The 19135-nt window shown below is 39.9% G+C and overlaps 2 protein-coding genes across 3 annotated transcripts in view; one reads left to right on the plus strand and one right to left on the minus strand.

Moving 5' to 3' along the window:
• ALDH6A1 (aldehyde dehydrogenase 6 family member A1) overlaps positions 1-19135 on the plus strand; it is a 32046-nt gene that overhangs the window by 8108 nt on the left and 4803 nt on the right. Inside the window, exons 3-12 of one of the 2 annotated variants that reach the window (XR_013967200.1) lie at positions 903-977; positions 1155-1316; positions 1543-1621; positions 2042-2344; positions 4201-4322; positions 6082-6271; positions 6482-6663; positions 8072-8251; positions 8519-8617; positions 11473-11670. Coding sequence is in view for 1 of the 2 variants with exons in the window: in XM_080809610.1 (XP_080665736.1) it covers positions 903-977; positions 1155-1316; positions 1543-1621; positions 2042-2344; positions 4201-4322; positions 6082-6271; positions 6482-6663; positions 8072-8251; positions 8519-8617; positions 11473-11577 (1497 nt within the window). In the remaining variant the exon portion in view is untranslated. Of the gene's footprint in view, positions 1-902; positions 978-1154; positions 1317-1542; positions 1622-2041; positions 2345-4200; positions 4323-6081; positions 6272-6481; positions 6664-8071; positions 8252-8518; positions 8618-11472; positions 13480-19135 lie in introns of those variants that run through there. The other variant, XM_080809610.1, reaches the window with a different exon arrangement.
• The window catches only part of BBOF1 (basal body orientation factor 1), a gene marked incomplete at both ends in the record, with an annotated part of 54382 nt that overhangs the window by 6136 nt on the left and 29111 nt on the right, over positions 1-19135 (minus strand). The window contains 3 exons of the mRNA XM_080809630.1: positions 13898-14012; positions 14181-14252; positions 18579-18680. Of these exons, the coding sequence (XP_080665756.1) occupies positions 13898-14012; positions 14181-14252; positions 18579-18680 (289 nt within the window). The remainder of the gene's footprint in view (positions 1-13897; positions 14013-14180; positions 14253-18578; positions 18681-19135) is intronic.

A 19135-nucleotide genomic window follows, 5' to 3' on the forward strand; every position in this document is an offset into this window, starting at 1 on the left:
ACATAATTGTGATCAGAATATATGTGAAATTTTCTATCTTGGTTTTCTTACCTAATTATATTTATTATATGTCATAAACATTTTCAGTATTGCAAAATGCTCTTTATAGTTATGATTTTAATGGCTGCATAATAGTCTATCAAAGACATATAGCCAGAATTAACTAAAAATGTTCCCATCTAACACCTAAATTGATTCCATTTTTCAATATTAAAAACCCAATATTTACTTAGTTTTTTCCTTCTTTTAGATTATTTCCCTTCTGAGGTAAGATTACTATGTCAAAAAATACATTTTCATAGCTTCTACAGGTTTTATTGATCCTGCCGGGTAGCTGTCCTCTTCACAATCTTTTAAAAATTGTTTTTATAGAACTGTCAACCATTTGCAGTACCTAAAATTAATAAATAAGGATAGGTGCTCAAAGTCCTTTCTATTGGGAAACATATACTGTAAGTAACAGTGTAGTCCTTCACCTTTTTGGGTCCACAGCCCCCTCTGAAAATGTAATATAAGCTAGCTACTTCTCAGAAGAACTACACACAAAAATGTTTTTAAAAAAAAATCTTTTGACCATAAAGGTCATACCTGCTCATGGTGGCCAACAAGTCATACTAGCTAATCTTTGTTAACACAGAAACTGCTGCTTTTTTAGTAGAAGCCTCACAGTGACATCAGGTTCCACATTGTACATTAGTAGGGAATTTTCCTCTCTCAGAGAGATCACAGTATTGAGGGGCTCAGCCACATGTTAATGAACACTACAGACAAGTATCTCTTTCCTAGCGGTAACATTTCTAGAGAACAGAAGATTCACCTACCAACCCTGAATTCCTTCCTCTTTGTGAAAGGGAGAGAAGCAACGAACTAACACAAGGTTTTGTGGGGTTCTTCTTTTCCAGCCAACGGTAAAGCTCTTCATTGATGGGAAATTTGTTGAATCCAAAAGTGACAAATGGATTGACATCCACAACCCAGTAAGCAAAGCTGCCTTGGGATTTAAGCTGGCTAGCCTAGAATTCCGGGAATGTGGTGGGAAACGAGGGACCTGGGTGTCTGTCATATGAAGTACATAGTGGCTGCTGCTGTGACTAGATGAAAAATGCAGAAGGCGGGGCAGGGGCAAAAGATGATGTATTGCTTTTCCCCATCAGGCCACCAATGAGGTCATCGGCCGGGTTCCTCAGGCTACCAAGGCTGAAATGGATGCAGCTGTTGCTTCCTGCAAACGTGCTTTTCCTGCATGGGCAGACACTTCAGTGTTAAGCCGCCAGCAGGTCCTACTCCGCTATCAACAGCTCATTAAAGAAAACTTGGTAAGAAATCAGAATGGTATTATTTTCCAAACTGTTGCCTAGGATACTTATCACACCCACAGAAGGCCTGTCAGCCGCCTTCCTTAACTCTACAATCCAGAAAGACACAGATCGTGGCTTCCTCCCTGGTACTGCCTCAACCCCAGTTTTGTTCTTCCTTGGCTACCTAGGAACTACAGGGAAGCACATCCTTGCATTGGTTTCTATTTGTATGTATTTTCTCTAGAAAGAAATTGCCAAGTTAATCACACTGGAACAAGGGAAGACCCTCGCTGATGCTGAAGGAGACGTATTCCGAGGCCTTCGTAAGCTGGGAGTCCCTCTTGGGGGAGTTCAGGAACTCTTTGGGAAGGAACAAAGAAAGATGGGAGACAAAGATCTCAGAATGGGAGGTTACTTCTTCCTCTGTGTAGATTTTGCTATCCCATGATATCTTTTATAATACTTATGGAAAATGGCAATACTTCTCAGGTACATAGGAGATCAGTTTACTTCATTTATCTTACTTGATCTTCCAGCAGGTGAATACATGTCACTCTCTTTTTTTCTCCCCCGCCTTTGGAGAATCTCATTTTGCACATCCCCTTCACGTGGAAGGGCCAGTCAGTGTTTCTTCCCTGTGTCATCAGCCTGAGCCATTCTCTAGCCTCAGGGATGACTAGAGCATGACACAGCTAGGTAGTGCACAGTGGGGAGCTGGTGGCCTGACTTCTTCTCTGCTCCAGAGGTGGTCGAGCATGCCTGCAGTGTGACATCCCTCTTGCTGGGAGAGACCATGCCATCCATCACCAAAGATATGGACCTTTATTCCTACCGTCTGCCTCTGGGGGTATGTGCAGGCATCACTCCATTCAACTTTCCTGCCATGATCCCCCTTTGGATGTTTCCCATGGCCATGGTGTGTGGAAATACCTTCCTACTAAAACCATCAGAGCGAGTTCCCGGAGCAAGCATGCTTCTTGCTAAGTTGCTCCAGGACTCTGGTGCCCCAGACGGAACACTGAACATCCTCCACGGACAACATGAAGGTAACTGCCCTTCTGTACGTGGCACTTCGTCTGGCTGCCAAAAAAATCAAGGTGTTGAGTGGTGAAGGTTGAGTGGTTTTAGGATGAGGAACCGAGGGAGGAAGGGATTTACTAAAAGTAACCTCCATTTCGGAGGTAATGTTTATTGGTACATCTGTGTGCTCAGGTAAACTAACTGGGGCATAACGATGCTTCTTCTCCTACAGAATAGATTGAGACAACGAAGTAGGGATTAGGGGAAGACACAGATAAAAGAGAAAGTTTTCTCTTCAGTACTGAGGGAATTTATAGATCTCACAGAGACTGAAGACATTCTAATTCACATAGTAACAGTGAACACTTAAAAAGCACTTCCAGTCTCTGCCTTCGGCTCGGGTCCTGATCCCAGGGTCCTGGGATCGAGCCCCACATCGGGCTCTCTGCTCAGAAGGGAGCCTGCTTCCTCCTCTCTCTCTCTCTGCCTGCCTCTCTGCCTACTTGTGACCTCTGTCTGTCAAATAAATAAATAAAGTCTTTTTTTTTTTTTTTAAGATTGTATTTATTTATTTGAGAGAGAGAGAGAGAGAGAATGCACCCAAGCAGGGGATAGGGCAGAGGGAGAGGCAGGCTCCTTACTGAGCAGGAGCCTGATGCAGGACTAGATCTCAGGACCCTGAGATCATGACCTAAGCTGAAAGCAGATGCTTAACGACTGAGCCACCCAGGCGTCCCAATAAATAAAGTCTTTAAAAAAAAAAAAAAAAGCACTTCTGTGTTTCAGGCACTATTTCTAGGGCCTTTCAAATATTATCTCATTTAATCTTTATAACAATCCTCCAAGGTAAGTACTATTGTTTTTCCATTTTATAGATAAGAAAACCAAGGCATAATGAAATTAAGTAATTTGCCCAAAGTCACATGGCTAGAAACTACCAAAGCCAGAATGTCAGTACCCAGAAAGGCTGACTCTGGTTTTTACTTTAAAATAAAATACTATGTTATATTGCCGTTCACGTGAGGGTACAAGAGTATTTGAGAGTCCCAGTATATAGGGACAGTTAAGAAATATCACATTCTTGATAAAAGGTAGAGTTGAGTATTAAAAGCCTGGTATTTTGGAGGGAAACAGGAGTTGGTGCCTTCAGAATTAGAAGAAATAGCAAATGAGAAAAACAATGAAAGGGAAGAGGCGAAATAGAATTAGTAGTTTAAAAATTTAAGAGATGGAGGTTCCTGGGTGGCTCAGTCAGTTAAGCGTCTTGACTGTTGTTTTGTTTTGTTTTTAGATGTGTTTATTAGAGAGAGAGAGAGAGAGCAAGCATAAGGAGGAGGGGCAGAGGGAGTGGAAGAGAGAATCTCAAGCACACTCCATGCTAGTGCGGAGCCTGATGCCGGGCTTGATCTCACAACCCTGAGGCTGAGGGTTGAGGACCTCCGGTTGAGGACCTGCGCCAAAACCAAGAGTCAGAGGCTTAACCGACTGTGCCACTGGCTTGCCCCCAGCCCCACCCCCAACTCTTGGTTTTGGCTCAGGTCATGATCTCAGAGTCCTGAGATAGAGTCCTGTACTGGGCTTCCTGCTCATCAGGGAGTCTGCTTGGGGTTCTTCCCTCCCTCTCCCTCTTCCTTTACCCTCCTCCACCTGCTCATCCACATGCACGTGCATGTGCACAAACTCTTCCTCTCTCTCTCAAATAAAATAATCTTTAAAAAAAAAGAATTTAAGAGATGAAAAGAATTTGAATTTGGAAATCCAGGATAGAAAATGAAAGTATGGAAACTTCTCATTCACAGCAGTGGGAAAGGGGAAATTTGCCATGTTGAGAGGCCCGTAGCCATTTATTCCTTTGTGGTAATTATTTCCTTTCTTCTTAAAGCTGTAAACTTTATTTGTGATCATCCGGATATCAAAGCAATCAGCTTTGTGGGATCCAACCAGGCAGGAGAGTACATCTTTGAGAGGGGGTCAAGACATGGCAAGAGAGTTCAAGCCAATATGGTAAATTCCTATTCCTTTTCCCCCTAAATCTGTTATATGTATTACAATTACCTACGAACAGCCCTTCAACAGAGGGGCTACTGTGCAACTCTGATGCCAGTGTGTCTTTATTTCCATTTCATCCTGGATGTCTTCCCTCTAGCCATGAACCCTGCAATGAGCTTTATGCTAAGTCGCTTTAATTACCTTTTTATCTTATACACCTAATCTTGGTTAAAAAAAAAAAAAAAGGCACTTTTCTCCCTAAGAATGTTATTCAGATTCTTTGGGCTTTTGCAGTAAAAGCTAGCTTCTGGTCCTGGTCCTGTATCTTTCTTCATACCATGCTTTGTAGCCCTTTATCCTTCGTTCCTCTCAAGGCATATCCTAACTACTATAATGTCAAAGATGTGCTTTTCCTAAGAGTCTGAGCTATTTAAGGTACTGGGAAGAGCCAAATATCCCTGTATGTGAGTGCGGTTTACCTGGTTGCATAGTTTTGCTGTTCTCTTACTGGCTCCTTGCCTAATACATAGTAATTCTTTGATACTGAATATAAAGCCAGTGGCCACTTTCTCACCCTTTAGTTAATGTTGCAGAAAGGATAGCCACCTACGCACAGGCTTAGAAACTGTTCTGATACGCCTACTTACTTCTTTTTGTGGCTGAATGTCTTTTGGCCAATTCGACTTAAGTCCCTCCCACTTTACTCCATCATATTTATTGGGTATATTCTGTGTAACAGACATGGTATCTATCCATGCACTCCATTGTAGTTGTACAGTAGTCCCTCTTCATCAGTGGGGGATACCCTTCAAGACCCCCAGTGGATCCCTGAAACTGTAGGTAGTACTAAACTCCATGTATGCTGTATTTTTCCCATATATACATATGTATGATACACTTTATGAACTAGGCACAGTAAAAGAATAATACTAATAGAACAATTTTACCAAATCACTATAACAATATGACCTCTCTTTCAAAACATCTTATTATACTTAACTCACCCTTCTGATGATGATGATGTGAGATGATAAAATGCCTCCATTAGGACATGAAGTGAGGTGAATGATGTGGGCATCATGACATAGCTTTAGGAGGAACATCTGCTTCTGGGCCTCAGTTGACCTCAGGTGACTGAAACTGTGGAAAGTGAAACTATGGATAAGGGGGGGACTACTGTATCTGGAAACCTATGTATGGAAATGGCCATGCTTTCCTACATAGTTGTGTATCATGAGGCTAGGTATCTAGAAGCAAGCCAATTTGGGGAACCTCTTTCCAGAAATGGTGTATCAAGAGGTCCACCTAGTTTGCCTTTCAGATAGACACTGACATTATTACTGGCAGCTCTTTATTTACATTGCTGTCCATATAACTGGAAATCCCAGCAGACAATAAATTGTTTCCTATCTAACTTAGGAAAAAGAAAGGAGTTCTTGGTGCCCGGATGCAGTATTTAGCCTGTCAGTTTGACTGTGATTATGTGGCTGGAGGTTTGGTTTTGTTTTGTCTTTTTGGTAATGGTTTTGATCTAAAGAAACACATACCACTTTATCAGCTAAGAAAGTAGAAAAAAAAAAGTAACTTGGAGACTTTCTCTGTGCTACCACAACTTCAGCAATATCAAAATGATAATAAATCTAGCCTCAAAGCAACAAAGTGTAAATTCTCCCTATTTTTAAATTCTCATTTGAAATCTCAGATTCTTTGCTTAATTTCTTAGCCTCATTATATTTTCCCAAGGAAGATTCATGTACTTTCTGTATTTCCTTAGGGAGCCAAGAACCATGGGGTAGTCATGCCAGATGCCAATAAGGAAAATACCCTGAACCAGCTGGTTGGGGCAGCATTTGGAGCTGCTGGTCAGCGCTGCATGGCTCTTTCCACAGCGATCCTTGTGGGAGAAGCTAAGAGGTGGCTGCCAGAGCTGGTGGAGCGTGCCAAAAACTTGAGAGTCAATGCGGGTAATCAGTTATCTGCCTAGCTCCTTTAGGCTTTGCATCTGTGGCACTAAGCACTTGGTTTTAGCATGGGTCTTGACCGATGGGAGTAATCACATCTACTCTTTAACCATTGCCTCTCTTTATACTGTACTTGCCATTTGGATTCATCTTTAGTTAACAGTCATAATTTGTGATAATGAAGACCTTAAATGTTTTTGTGTTGGTTTACAGGAGACCAGCCTGGAGCTGATCTTGGCCCTCTGATCACCCCCCAGGCCAAAGAGCGAGTTTGTAATCTGATTGACAGTGGAACAAAGGAGGGAGCTTCTATCCTTCTTGACGGTCGAAAAATTAAAGTGAAGGGCTATGAAAATGGCAACTTTGTTGGACCAACCATCATCTCAAATGTCAAGGTGAACAACTCTGGATTATTTATCTCACAAACATGAGCACTAAAGGCACCTTAGAGGCAATGGAACCCCGTCCTTCCAATGTATAAAGGAAGGCATTTACTAACTGAGACCTCAACCCTTGACAGGATTCCTCAGTTATTTTATCTAGAGTCTGAATGAGTCTCCTATCCTGACCCCCCACCTCCTTCCACTATGCTAGTGATTGGCAAACTTCCCATAAAAGGCTAGATGGTAAAGTAAGTCTTTTGGGTTTTGCAAAAACCTTGATTTTTGTTTTGCAAAAGGCTAGATGGTAAGTCTTTTGGGTTTTGCAAAAACTCTTGACATTTTAGTGCAAAAGCACAATAACATCGTGTTCCAATAAGCCTTTATTTATGGACAATGGAATTTTAATTTCAAATAATTTTTCATGTCATGATTGATTTCTTTTGCAGCCATTTAAAAAATACAGAAGCCATTCTTAGCTTGTGAGCTGTACAGAAACAAACAGCAAGCCGCATTCAGCCCATAGGCCATATTTTGCCAAGCCTATCTTATATTTTTTACATATTTAATGTGAGTTTTTTCTTACCGCTCCTCATTATCTAGCTTATAGCTCTTGCAGTGTCTCCATCAGTATAACCACCACTCAGTATTTATTGAGTACCTTTTCTGTGCTGCCTCTTCACCAGAAAGATACGAAAGAAAAAGAATGACTCTCAATTTTTATTTATTGAAACTCTGCAAGTCTCTCAGCTAAAATTAATGACTAAATTTTTGGAAATTCCTATGTCCCCACTAATCCTATTATAATCCTGAATAACTAAGAGTTGAATGTAAGTGTAGTAGAAATCATGAAGTCTCTTGTCACAGAACCATAGGGGGAAAAATCCACTTATTAGCCACAAACACAGCTAACTGCAGCGGTGAAGGATGTTTTGAATGTTTAGTGTGACCTGACATCGAGTTATAATTGCACAGACTCATTTGGGAGGCAAAGGAGTGAATGAGAATGAATTATGTTACAGAAAACTTAGCACAGGTTTTCTTTAAACAGAAACACCTTCCTGTGGTGTTTCCAATATACATTTGATTTATAAAAAATGAATTTTCATGTAACTTTTCAGTAACAACAATTGTATAAACAGGTTATACAGTTATAAAAGAGGAAATTAGTGATGGGTCATGGGACCTTAAACTACGATGCTTAAAAGACGGGAGTAAAATTGTTGTTAATGGGAGTTTCAGATCGTTTATATGACTGGCAGCTTGGAAGTTGGAACACAGCAAGGACGGACTTTTTTTTTAAAGGTGGTTTACAATGAAGAGAGGTTCCTAGCATGAAAGCTGTCCATGTAAGCAGTGGGTAATAAAGTACCAGATAAGCATCAAGTACTGACTTCTGTTCTGGATGTATCACTCCTGACAGCCAACAATGACCTGTTACAAAGAGGAGATTTTTGGTCCAGTTCTTGTAGTTCTGGAGACAGACACTTTGGATGAAGCCATCAAGATAGTAAATGACAATCCGTATGGAAATGGAACTGCCATCTTCACTACCAATGGAGCCACTGCTCGGAAATATTCCCACCTGGTGGATGTTGGACAGGTTTGTGTACAGGATTTTTAGGAGATTCTTGTAGCCATATACTGTTTCCTATCTAAGGGAGATGGTGAAGTGATCGGTCGCTGCCCCTCTGATTTCCCATAATGCCCCATTTCTTCCTCAGGAACCAGAGTTCATGCGTGGGATGCAGGAGAGCATAGAAGTTGGGGTATTTGGAATTGGTCTCTGTGATGTCAGGCGTTTGTGCTTCTAGATGGAGAGTTCCTTTGTTTGAGTCCTTTCATTTGACGTGGATTTGTTCTGCTTTAGGTGGGGGTGAATGTCCCTATTCCAGTGCCTTTGCCAATGTTCTCGTTCACCGGCTCTCGATCTTCCTTCAGGGGAGACACCAATTTCTATGGCAAACAGGTAACTGAAGAAAATGTTTTTTTCCTCTGAGATAGTTTCTTGGACATATTCAGGAACAAGGATTCTGCAAGGAAGGGCCTGCCCGTAGCTTTTGTGGGGTCATACGTTGTTCAGCAGGGCTTATCAGGAGGTCCCCTAGAAAAGATTTAAAAGGTAATGACATTTTGCCAAAGCTGCTCCTTCCTGAATAACTCAAGGCAGCAAAGTTTTGGAGCAAGAGCAAGAGGAACACTAAGCCTTTATGTGTATCCTTTCCTCTGCCTGAGATCCTCTCCTCCTGCCTCCCCTCTTTCATCTAACTCATACATCTGTCTTGTCTAAGTTTAAAGCATGGACTCCTCCAGAAAATCACCTCTGACTCCACCCCCCCTTCCTCAGTGCTGGGTTGGGTACGCCTTCATGTGTTCCCATTGCACATTCTCCTGTATGTTACTCATTTACAAAAATTTTACTGAGCACCTTCTTTGTACCAAACCCTATTCTAGGCACTAAACTACATCACTGAACAAGGAAAATAAAGCAGATCTGGAACTGAATGGCCTGGTTTCGAACTCCAGCTCATCCAGTTACTAACTGTGTGACTTTGGGCAATACCCTGTGTCTCAAGTTTCTTATCTATAAAATGAGAATAACAATAGTACCTGCAATTCATAAGGTTAGGAAGATTAAATCATCACTCTTACCACATCCTTCAGCAGCTGCATATTTCCTACGGCAGAGGCACAGCAGGTTCACATAGTAGCAGAAACGGGCTGGGGCACAGACAGTGAATGAGGAGGACAGTGTTAAGAGATGTGGTTAGAGAGGTAAGGAGGGAAAGTCCTGTTGGGCTGTGTAAGCCATGATGAGAAGTCTTCATCCCACCATAATTATTATTTACTTCTTAACTGCGGTACCTGGCAAAGAGCAAGTGTTGAAATATGTGTCGAACAAATTGGCTGGTGGAACTTCTTTGTAGCACCAGAGTGATGCAGCCATTTTGGAACCTTTAGTAATTAAACCATGTTTCCTATACAGGTCTCTTTTATAGTTCAATAAAAGAATGAACAGTGCGTATCGCATAGCAGAATGTTAAGAAGACATTTTGGTTATTTATAGATGCAGCTTATTCAGTTTGTGCATTAGTCACAGGTTTGGTAGAACTGGCTAGTTTGATACTATTAACAAAAATTTCTTTCGAGGGAAGCAGAGTAAAACACTTTTTTTTCTCCCCTGTCTTGGTTTAATTACTGTAAGTCATCCTGGTGAGTGAGGTTTCTTAAAGGAAAAGACTGACCCCATACACAGTTTGAAGTCTTAAATTCTTAGGAAATCAAACTGCTATTCTGCATCCTGGAAAGAAGACTTGAAAGTAGATTATAATCTCTCAAATTTTTAAAAATATATTAACATGGCCCAGATTTTGTCAAATAATTCTAAAAGAGTATTTTAACTAAGCTAGTGTTTTTTTTCCTAACAGTATCTTCTAGCTTGCTAGTATTTTTTTTTTAACGATTTTATTTATTTATTTGACAGAGAGAGATCACAAGTAGGCAGAGAGGCAGGCAGAGAGAGTGAGAGGGAAGCAGGCTCCCTGCCGAGCAGAGAGCCCGATGTGGGACTCGATCCCAGGACCCTGAGATCATGACCTGAGCCGAAGGCAGTGGCTTAAACCACTAAGCCACCCAGGCGCCCCTTGCTAGTATTTTTTTAAGACTTCATTTATTTAATTATTCGAGAGGTGCAGGGGAAGAGCAGAGGGGTAGGGAAAGCGACAAGCAGACTCTGCTCTGAGCATAGAGCCCCATGAAGGGCCCCATGTGGGCTCAATCTCACAACCCTGATATCATGACCTGAGCCAAAGCACATCAGATGCTTAACTGACTGAGCTACCCAGGTGCCTCTAGTTTGTTAGTATTTTTTGTGTCAGATCTGAACAGTCTGTTCTTTTTTGCTCAAGCCTATTCTTACAAAATAAACTATATATATAAACTTAAATATGCTAAATTTTTAAAAAAGATTTTATTATTTATTTGACAGAGACACAGCAAGAGAGGGAACACAAGCAGGGAGAGTGGGAGAGAGAGAAGAAGCAGGCTTCCCGCCGAGCAGAGAGCCTGGTGTGGGGCTCCATCCCAGGACCTGGGATCATGACCTGAGCCAAAGGCAGATGCGTAATTACGCTGAGCCACCCAGGCACTCCAGATGTGCTGATTTTTTTTGGTCCCCATTATAGGTGAATTAGAAGTGACTGTGTGTAATATCAGACATTTTACTTTAGATTTGTACGATATTATGGATTTTACTACATCAGTATAGAGCTATTTATCACTGACAGTTGTCAGAAACAGCCTAATATGTATCTCATCCCTTCAAGCCTTTTTCTTCTTCTCAGGGAGGAGAGAAAAACTAACAATTATTGAATAGCAGTTACTTCGCTACAATGTTTGTAGGTCCTTTCATTTTTCCCCTCACAGCAATGCTGTGCTGGGCAATAGGTCACAGGCAAGGCCCAGAGTTACATGGCAGTCAACAAGGAGAGGCAGGATTTGAGCCATGACCCAAGACCTCAGAGCCGGAGGAACAGAATGTACGTCAAGTTTAACAGATTACATTGTTCGGTTTTTCCATTTAGATCCTCTTGCGTAGTTTCAACATGAGAGCTAAGGTTTGACTATTTACTATGTGGGAGGTATTATGCTAAATGTTTTAAATTATCTTGTGAACAATAGGTTGGATTTTGGTTGCACTAATTCCTCAAGTGGGAATGTGAGTAGCACTTCATACCACCTCCTTCAGACATTGATTGAAAGAGAAATATGAAACCCCCAGGAATATATGTTGACTCTTTTTTTTCTCCCCTTTGTTCTCTTTAGGGCATCCAGTTTTACACACAGCTAAAGACCATCACTTCTCAGTGGAAAGAAGAAGATGCTACTCTTTCCTCGCCTGCCGTAGTCATGCCTACCATGGGCCGTTAGAAACGAGTCTGTTGCTGAGTAATCTCCCTGTATTCTTGACCAACTTCATTTGCCAGCTTTGCTCAAATCAGATCCCTAGGACTGGAATATCTGGTAACTAAAATCTTTCTCAAGACCATTAGCCCCTGTCAGGTTGCTCTAGGGAGATTCCTAGTATAACTCGGAAACCAGATTTTCACTTGCTTTTCTTCAGTTTTTGAGGTAACTGTTTTAACTGTGAAATGCTTATATGGAATGAGAGCTGAGACCTACTTTTTAGATGTTCTCCTCTTTTCTGGTGACTCAAAGGGAAGATGAGTGTATATAAAGATCTTCTAATAACTAGAAGAGGACCTCTTGGATGGGGAAATAAGACAGAAATAATTCACCCTTTGGTTGATCTTCAAACACAGCCCTATATAAATGGCAGTAGGGGAGACCCCTCTGCCAAGCTTTCTTGAGCCTCTTATTTATCCCATACTACACAGGATGTACTCTATTTCTACTTATCCCACAGTTGTGACAACTGCTTTCTTTTCTGCTGAATGCCACTTTGTCCTAGGGACTCATGACCACTAATTCTATCATTGTCACTGTTCCTGCTTCTTAAAATCACATCTCAAGGATACCTCAGTATGCACTAGCACTGGATAAGTCAACTTTTTGTTGGGTATACCAAGTGCTCAATTTTAGATTTGGCTTCAAGAGTCATTAATGTTTCAGCCATTAATTCAGATGCAAATCAAGTTCTTTTTTAGAAAACTATTTCAAAAGTTTTTTAGGCCCAGAAATCAAGGAGTATTCTAGCCATCAAAGTGTGCAAGACTTTTGCCTTAAGTATAGCCAGATATTACTTGCCGAATTTTTTATGTTCTTTCTTCTTGCCTGCATTTCTCATTAGTGATCGTTTTTAATGAAAGAACTCTTAATGTAGAGTAATTGACTGGGGCCTAAGAAATTCCAAGGCTCTTCATGACATGAAATAGTAAAAAAAGAAGTGCTTTGACGAATTCTTTTGCTAACATTAATTCAAGTGTCTTTATGTTTTTTGTTTCTTTTGATACAGCTAAACTTTAAGTCCGAACAAATAGATGAGCTAAAAAAACATAGATTCCCAGTTGAATCAATATTTTCCGATACAGTTTTTAGCCAGTGAACTAGGGGAAGGCTCCTGGCTCTGAGAAAATAATCTCTGGTCTCAGCCAGATGACATTGGTCATTTATTTTTCTGCTTCCTCATTAGTCACTTGGATAATGTTAATCTGCCCCGTGGCAGTGATTTGGTGAATTAAGGACAGTAAAAACTTGGAAAACATTTGTGCACTCAGTGGATTTTAAGTTTATCACTACCACTACAGAATAGAATGTCAGAATCTTCATTTAAAGTGATTGGAACTTTAATAAAATACATTTATGACCCTTATGGGTCTTTTTTTTCTTTTTTTTTTATTTGCCTTCCTAAACATTGAGTCAATAGAAATGTCTAATTTGATAATAGAATACCCCTTTTTATCTCTGCTTATCACAGTTGCAACTGATAGATATTTAATCCAATCCAACAACTGCAAGCTGGGTTGAATGAAAGGTCATATTGTCTAAATTCCAAGTGGAATTAAATATAATCCCAGAGATTCCTAAGTTTTCCTTATATTTAAGGGAAATCACTTTTTTAAAATACTAACTCATCAGAATTATGTTGCTCTAATTGGAATCAACTCATTTGGCTAGCTATTTGCTACTTAGAAGAGTTTCTTGTTACTTAGATGGAAAAAAGTCTGCAGTTATATTCATGCTAGTAGCAGCTTCAAAATTTAATATTTTCTTTTTGCTCTGATGTGGCCTCATTTGAAATTTCTGAGATCCTATGTTGTACTAATTGATTATAAATAACAAATTACAAATAAAAAGCTCCTAAAAAGAAAACCTGGCTTTTTTTTTATTTTTTAATAATGCCTTTCCTAATACTGCCTTTGTCCCTAGCTTGTAGGGACTCAGACTTCCCAGCTCTGTTCAAAGCCAAGAGTTAGGTGGTCATTATGTTTATTCTGACATAAAAGATAGTACGTACTTTGGTTAGCCTGTATATTTCACTAAGCAATTGATAGGTTTTTCACATTTACCAAAAGAGGCACAAATGTGCATTTGCATTAAGTATAATATGCTTGCCATAGTGTAGATATGTTATAAAAATGTCCACGATCTCATATTAGCGTCATTACTCATTTCACTGATCCCTGAGAGCTCTTGATTAGTAGAGAAGAGCACTATGACAGAAAGAAGTTGCAAGGGGAAAAGTAGCAGTAACTGTGTGTATTGTTTAGTTAGATTATAGACTCCTTACTATGTCAGACTCTCGTGATCCTTTCTGAATATTGGGTATCATCACTTCACCAGAAGAGTCTGAGATTGGTACTTGCTGAGTGATGAAGGTTTGATCTTGAAGCTTACTGTCATCCCTGCAGTTATAACAAAATGACAGACCTGTCAGCAACCACATACACATGGAACTTGGTTCAGAATAGTAGACTTGTCAATAACTCCCACACAGTTCTAGCACATATAAAATGTACCCACAACCATTCTGATCAGGCTCACGGTCATTGCTTTGTCAAGAGAGCTCTTACCCAAATTCCTCTCTCTCTCCATCAAGAACAACATAGTCTGGAACTGGAGGCCTAGAATGCTGGCTGTATTTCCTGTGGTAGGTAAAAATTAACAGTGAGTTAGTGTCTCCTCATGCCCCATATTTCAACTACACTTAAAGTGCTAAATGAAATGTTTCAGTTGGAGGAGATGCTTATTTTCAAAACTGAGCTTTACACACACATAGAGTGAATATAAAGTTAGGCAAGTTAATACAAACTTATTTTCTTTTAAAATTGAGACCTGTTGAACTTAAATGGAAATATTTGTGGAGATGATCAAGATGGTGATACACATAGAACAGCTATTAATGGTGATGGTTAAGACTCAACCAGAGTACTGACCAGAAACACGGCCAGAAAAAATCCCTTCCCACAAAAAGAACCTCAAATACAGAAAAATTACCCAATGGAGATAGACCCAATATGAAATTTCTTTTACATTGGCAAGTCTGATTTAAGAACAGGAAATAATCATATCCTAATTCAATATGCTAGTGGAAAGTAAGCTAAACAGAATTATACAAAGTATATTAAGTTGATTTGCCAGGAGATAAAGACACGTATTCTCCTAAAACGGGTCCTCAATTAGATGCATATGAAAGCAGGACAAACCCATTCAAAATACGGCCCCATTAAATAGTCTAATAATGATACATAAAAACAACGTACTTTGGATACTACTCATACCTGAGTTGTAGCCACAGTGATTGCTGATGCACAAAAGAGTACAATTTATTGGCTATACTCCTTGACTTTGTTTAAGCACAAAGAAAAATGCCATACTGTTAGAGTCACAATCATATAATCAACTGAACTCATAAACTTCTAGTTACTGTCTTTGCCTTGACCATTCATCATCTAATTCCTCTCCCCTCTGGCTTGAGCTTTCTCATTAAATTCGTCTTCACCTCACATTTCACTATTCTATTCCCATCTTTTCCCTTCATCCAACTCTGGCATGAGATTCTCACAGGCTTAGATTTGTTCCGTTGTGGCCAGATTTAAGTTCATTGCTTTGGTGTGAAATATTTCTACTCAAATTCCTTTGTTTTTCCAGTGTTGAAAACAACACAACATGGAACTAGAACTCTGGTTGTTTCTTGGGGTACAGAAAAGTCAACTCACAATGAGACAGACATTCTATACCTGTGGTCTGGAATCTGCCTCCACCTCTTAATAAAAAACAAAAAACAAAACTTTGGAAAGCTACCAGAGACACAAAGTCCATTTCAAAGTCCTCCATTTTCCATTTAACCTATAATTCTTTAAGCTCTGCTCTTTTCATTGTCCTCTTACTTGTTCTCCTGTTTATTTTAGTGGTTATTCCTAGCCTCAGCCCTTTACTTGTCTACCTTCAGCCACTCTCCTATACTCAACTACCAGTTTTCACTAAAAATGCTCAAATCTCCCTCCCTAAGCTCACCTGTACTCAAATCCCTATTTACAAATGCCTCAAGTATTTTTCACTTCAATATACTGGCATCATCCCCAATTCAACACTGAAAATACTCCTTGCTATTTCTTTTGCCCAGAATGTTTTTTCCTCCACCCTCTGCTCCTATTTACCTTTTATTTTTTTTAACATCTTTATTTTATTTTTTTTCATGTTCCAAGATTCATTGTTCATGTACCACATCCAGTGCTCCATGCAAAACGTGCCCTCTTTAATACCCACCACCAGGCTCACGCATCCCCCCACCTCCCTCCCCTTCATAACCCTGTTTGTTTCCCAGAATCCACAGTCTCTCATCTTTCATCTCCCCCACTGATTTACCCCAATTCACTTTTCCTTTCCTTCTCCTAATGTCTTCCATGTTATTCCTTATGCTCCACAAGTGAAACCATATGATAACTTTCTCTTCTTGACTTATTTCACTCAGTATAATCTCCTCCAGTCCCATCCATGTTGATAGAAGAGTTGGGTATTCATCCTTTCTGATGGCTGTGTAATATTCCATGTATATATGGACCATATCTTTATCCATTCATCTATTTAAGGGTATCTTGGCTCTTTGCACAGTTTGGCGATTGTGGACATTGCTGCTTTACCTTTTAGAGGTCAGCTCAAGTTTTTACTTCCTCAGTAACTTTCCCAGACTCCTCAGTTAGGTCAGGTTCCCCCAATCTAAGCTATCTTACCATTATAAACCACTCCTTGGCGCCAGTGTCAGAGTTGTACTTTTACATTTGTGTGATGATTTGAATAATGTTTTTCTTCCATGTAGGCTATGAACTCCCTGAGATTAGAAATGATGTCTTTATTTGCTCAACACTATATCTTCAACAAGTAGTAGGTACCCAGTATGTATATGCTACATGAATTAATGGACAGATTAAATAAAATTTAAACATTTCCTTCATGCTAGCTTTCCAGATTTTTTCATTTGCCTTTCATACCACCATTATTGCATTTCTAAGCTAAACACCTTAACTTTTACACTTTGCCTTCTTTATTCCTTTTGTCTTTTATCACCAAGTCCTGTTTCTCCTTCCTCAGTGTCTCAGTTTGTCCCTTTTCTCTGATGGCTTCCATTCCCACCTATACCCGCACTGCCGCACGTCCGGAAGAGCATGGCAGCTTTCGCTGTTCCCAGCTCTACTTCTGTTCTGTGGTCCACCCTACATGTCAGTGCGTCAGGTTCAGGTCATCTCTGGGAACAGTGGCCTGTAACCCTTCTAGTGAGACAGTATGAGAGTCGGGCTTACTGCTCTCGCATTCCTTCAAGGCAGAAAAGGAAAGTGTGTTACACTACTCTAGAATGTACAATGACCTAAGACTTGGTTTTTTCTGCATGGTTTTTAAGGGTCATCATAATTTAATCTATAAATCCAACCTTATTTCTAATTACTAATTACTCTCTAGTATCGTCAGGTTTCTTCAGCCTGGGAAGTGTTTCCTCGATATCCCCCAAACACCCCGCCTCCATTCCTACCTCTGGGCTTCAGCCTAAGCCCCTCTGATGTACCTTTCCCACCCTGTGTACTCCTCTCTCCTGCAAGGCACCTTGCAGGTGATATATACTCCTTAAAATATACTGAAATATATGAAATATACTCTTTCAGTCTTCCTGACTGAAGTCTTTGGTGACTACTGTAGGCCACTGACACATTGTCTGAACTCCGATGATACTTTATTGTGTCACCTAACTTTTTTCTTTGCTGTTTTGTTTTGTTTGGGCAACTAGATTATAAATTCTTAAGAGATCAAGGGCAGTGTCTCTTGGGGTGCCTGGGTGGCTCAGTGAGTTAAGCCTCTGCCTTCAGCTCAGGTCATGATCTCGGGGTCCTGGGATCGTGCCCCACATTGGGCTCTCCACTCAGCAGGGAGCCTGCTTCCCCCTCTCTCTGCCTGCCTCTCTGCCTACTTGTGATCTTTCTATCAAATAAATAAATAAAATCTTTTTTTTTTCTTTTAAAGATTTTATTTATTTGACAGACTGAGATCACAAGTAGGCAGAGAGGCAGGCAGAGAGAGAGGAGGAAGCAGGCTCCCCACTGAGCAGAGAGCCCGATGCAGGGCTCGATCCCAGGACCCCGAGATCATGACCTGAGCCGAAGGCAGAGGCTTTAACCCACTGAGCCACCCAGGTGCCCCAATAAATAAATAAAATCTTAAGAAAAGGACAATGTCTCTTAATTCCTTTGAATGCCCATAGTCCCTAACATAGTACCATGCATGTAAGCAATTAATAAGTGGTTGATCTATTTTAGCCGCTTTATAGTTCATTACCAGGGTTATAGTCACTGATAGAACATAGTGGAGAAAGAAAGTGAAATGAATCATTAAAAATAATTAGTTGGAATATCTGAGGATTTCTGTTTCTTTTCTAGGTCTTTTTCTTGGTATTAGAGGTTCTCTTGAATAATAATCAGCTTAAAAATCATTTTACTTGGGAGAGGGTGGTTGGGTTATGGACATTGGGAAAGGTATGTGCTATAGTGAGTGCTGTGAAGTGTGTAAACCTGGCGATGCACAGACCTGTACCCCTGGGGCTAATAATACATTATATGTTAATTTTTAAAAATCATTTACTTATCTTTGCAAAAATTACTAAAATCCTAACACTACTGTACTGCTCTTTAGTGACCACTCATGCAGCCAAGCAATATTGTACCTTCTCAGCAAGCATTCCCTTCGACATCTAAGCTGTCTCTTTTCTCCCCCCTTTCATTCTAACTCATCTTTCATTTTTGTGCTCATTCATTCATCTCCCATTCTTCATCTCTGGGAGTGGCAGGTGCTAAGCAGTATGACCAGTTTGTATTTTCTGGTCCTTTCCCATTCCTTTAATTCTAAATGAGAATATGTTCATTTTTCCTATATGGTTTCTAGGTTTGGTAACAATTTGGTATTTTGCTACAAAAATAGGGAGTTACCTAGGAACAAAACCATTCATTTTTGCAAAAAGCAATCTCAAGACTTTCTCCTTCTGCTCCCAGGTCAAATCTCCAATATCCACATTTCCTTGAATATCGGTCCTAAAGAATTTCAAAGAGAAAAAAAGAAAAATATATATAGCCAAATAAGCATCTCATCTTTTAAAAAAAAATATGGAATATGTAAACATGAGAAAATTTCCAAACCATAACTGAATATTAAGAGGCTTCCAAATGTAATGACTACAAAGCAAACTGTGTCTGTTGCAAAATCATAAAGTTGAAATGGATATTAATAGGCTAGCCATTCTGAAATGTTATATAGGCATTAGGATAAAAATTTTAAAAAACTATAAGAAGAAAAAGGTTTGTGCTCAAACATTCAGCAAATAAGCAAAATAGAAAGTTTGCAGTATAACATGCATTGAGATACAAAGACAAAAGGAACAATACAACAATAAAAAAGCTATTTATAAGGTGAGATTATTCCTAAATTCCTTTTAACATTTTTCTGTACCAGATATTTTGCTATGAAAACAGAGTGACAAGAGGTATGT

This window comes from Martes martes (assembly GCF_963455335.1).
Source record: "Martes martes genome assembly, chromosome: 7".
NCBI lineage: Eukaryota > Metazoa > Chordata > Mammalia > Carnivora > Mustelidae > Martes > Martes martes.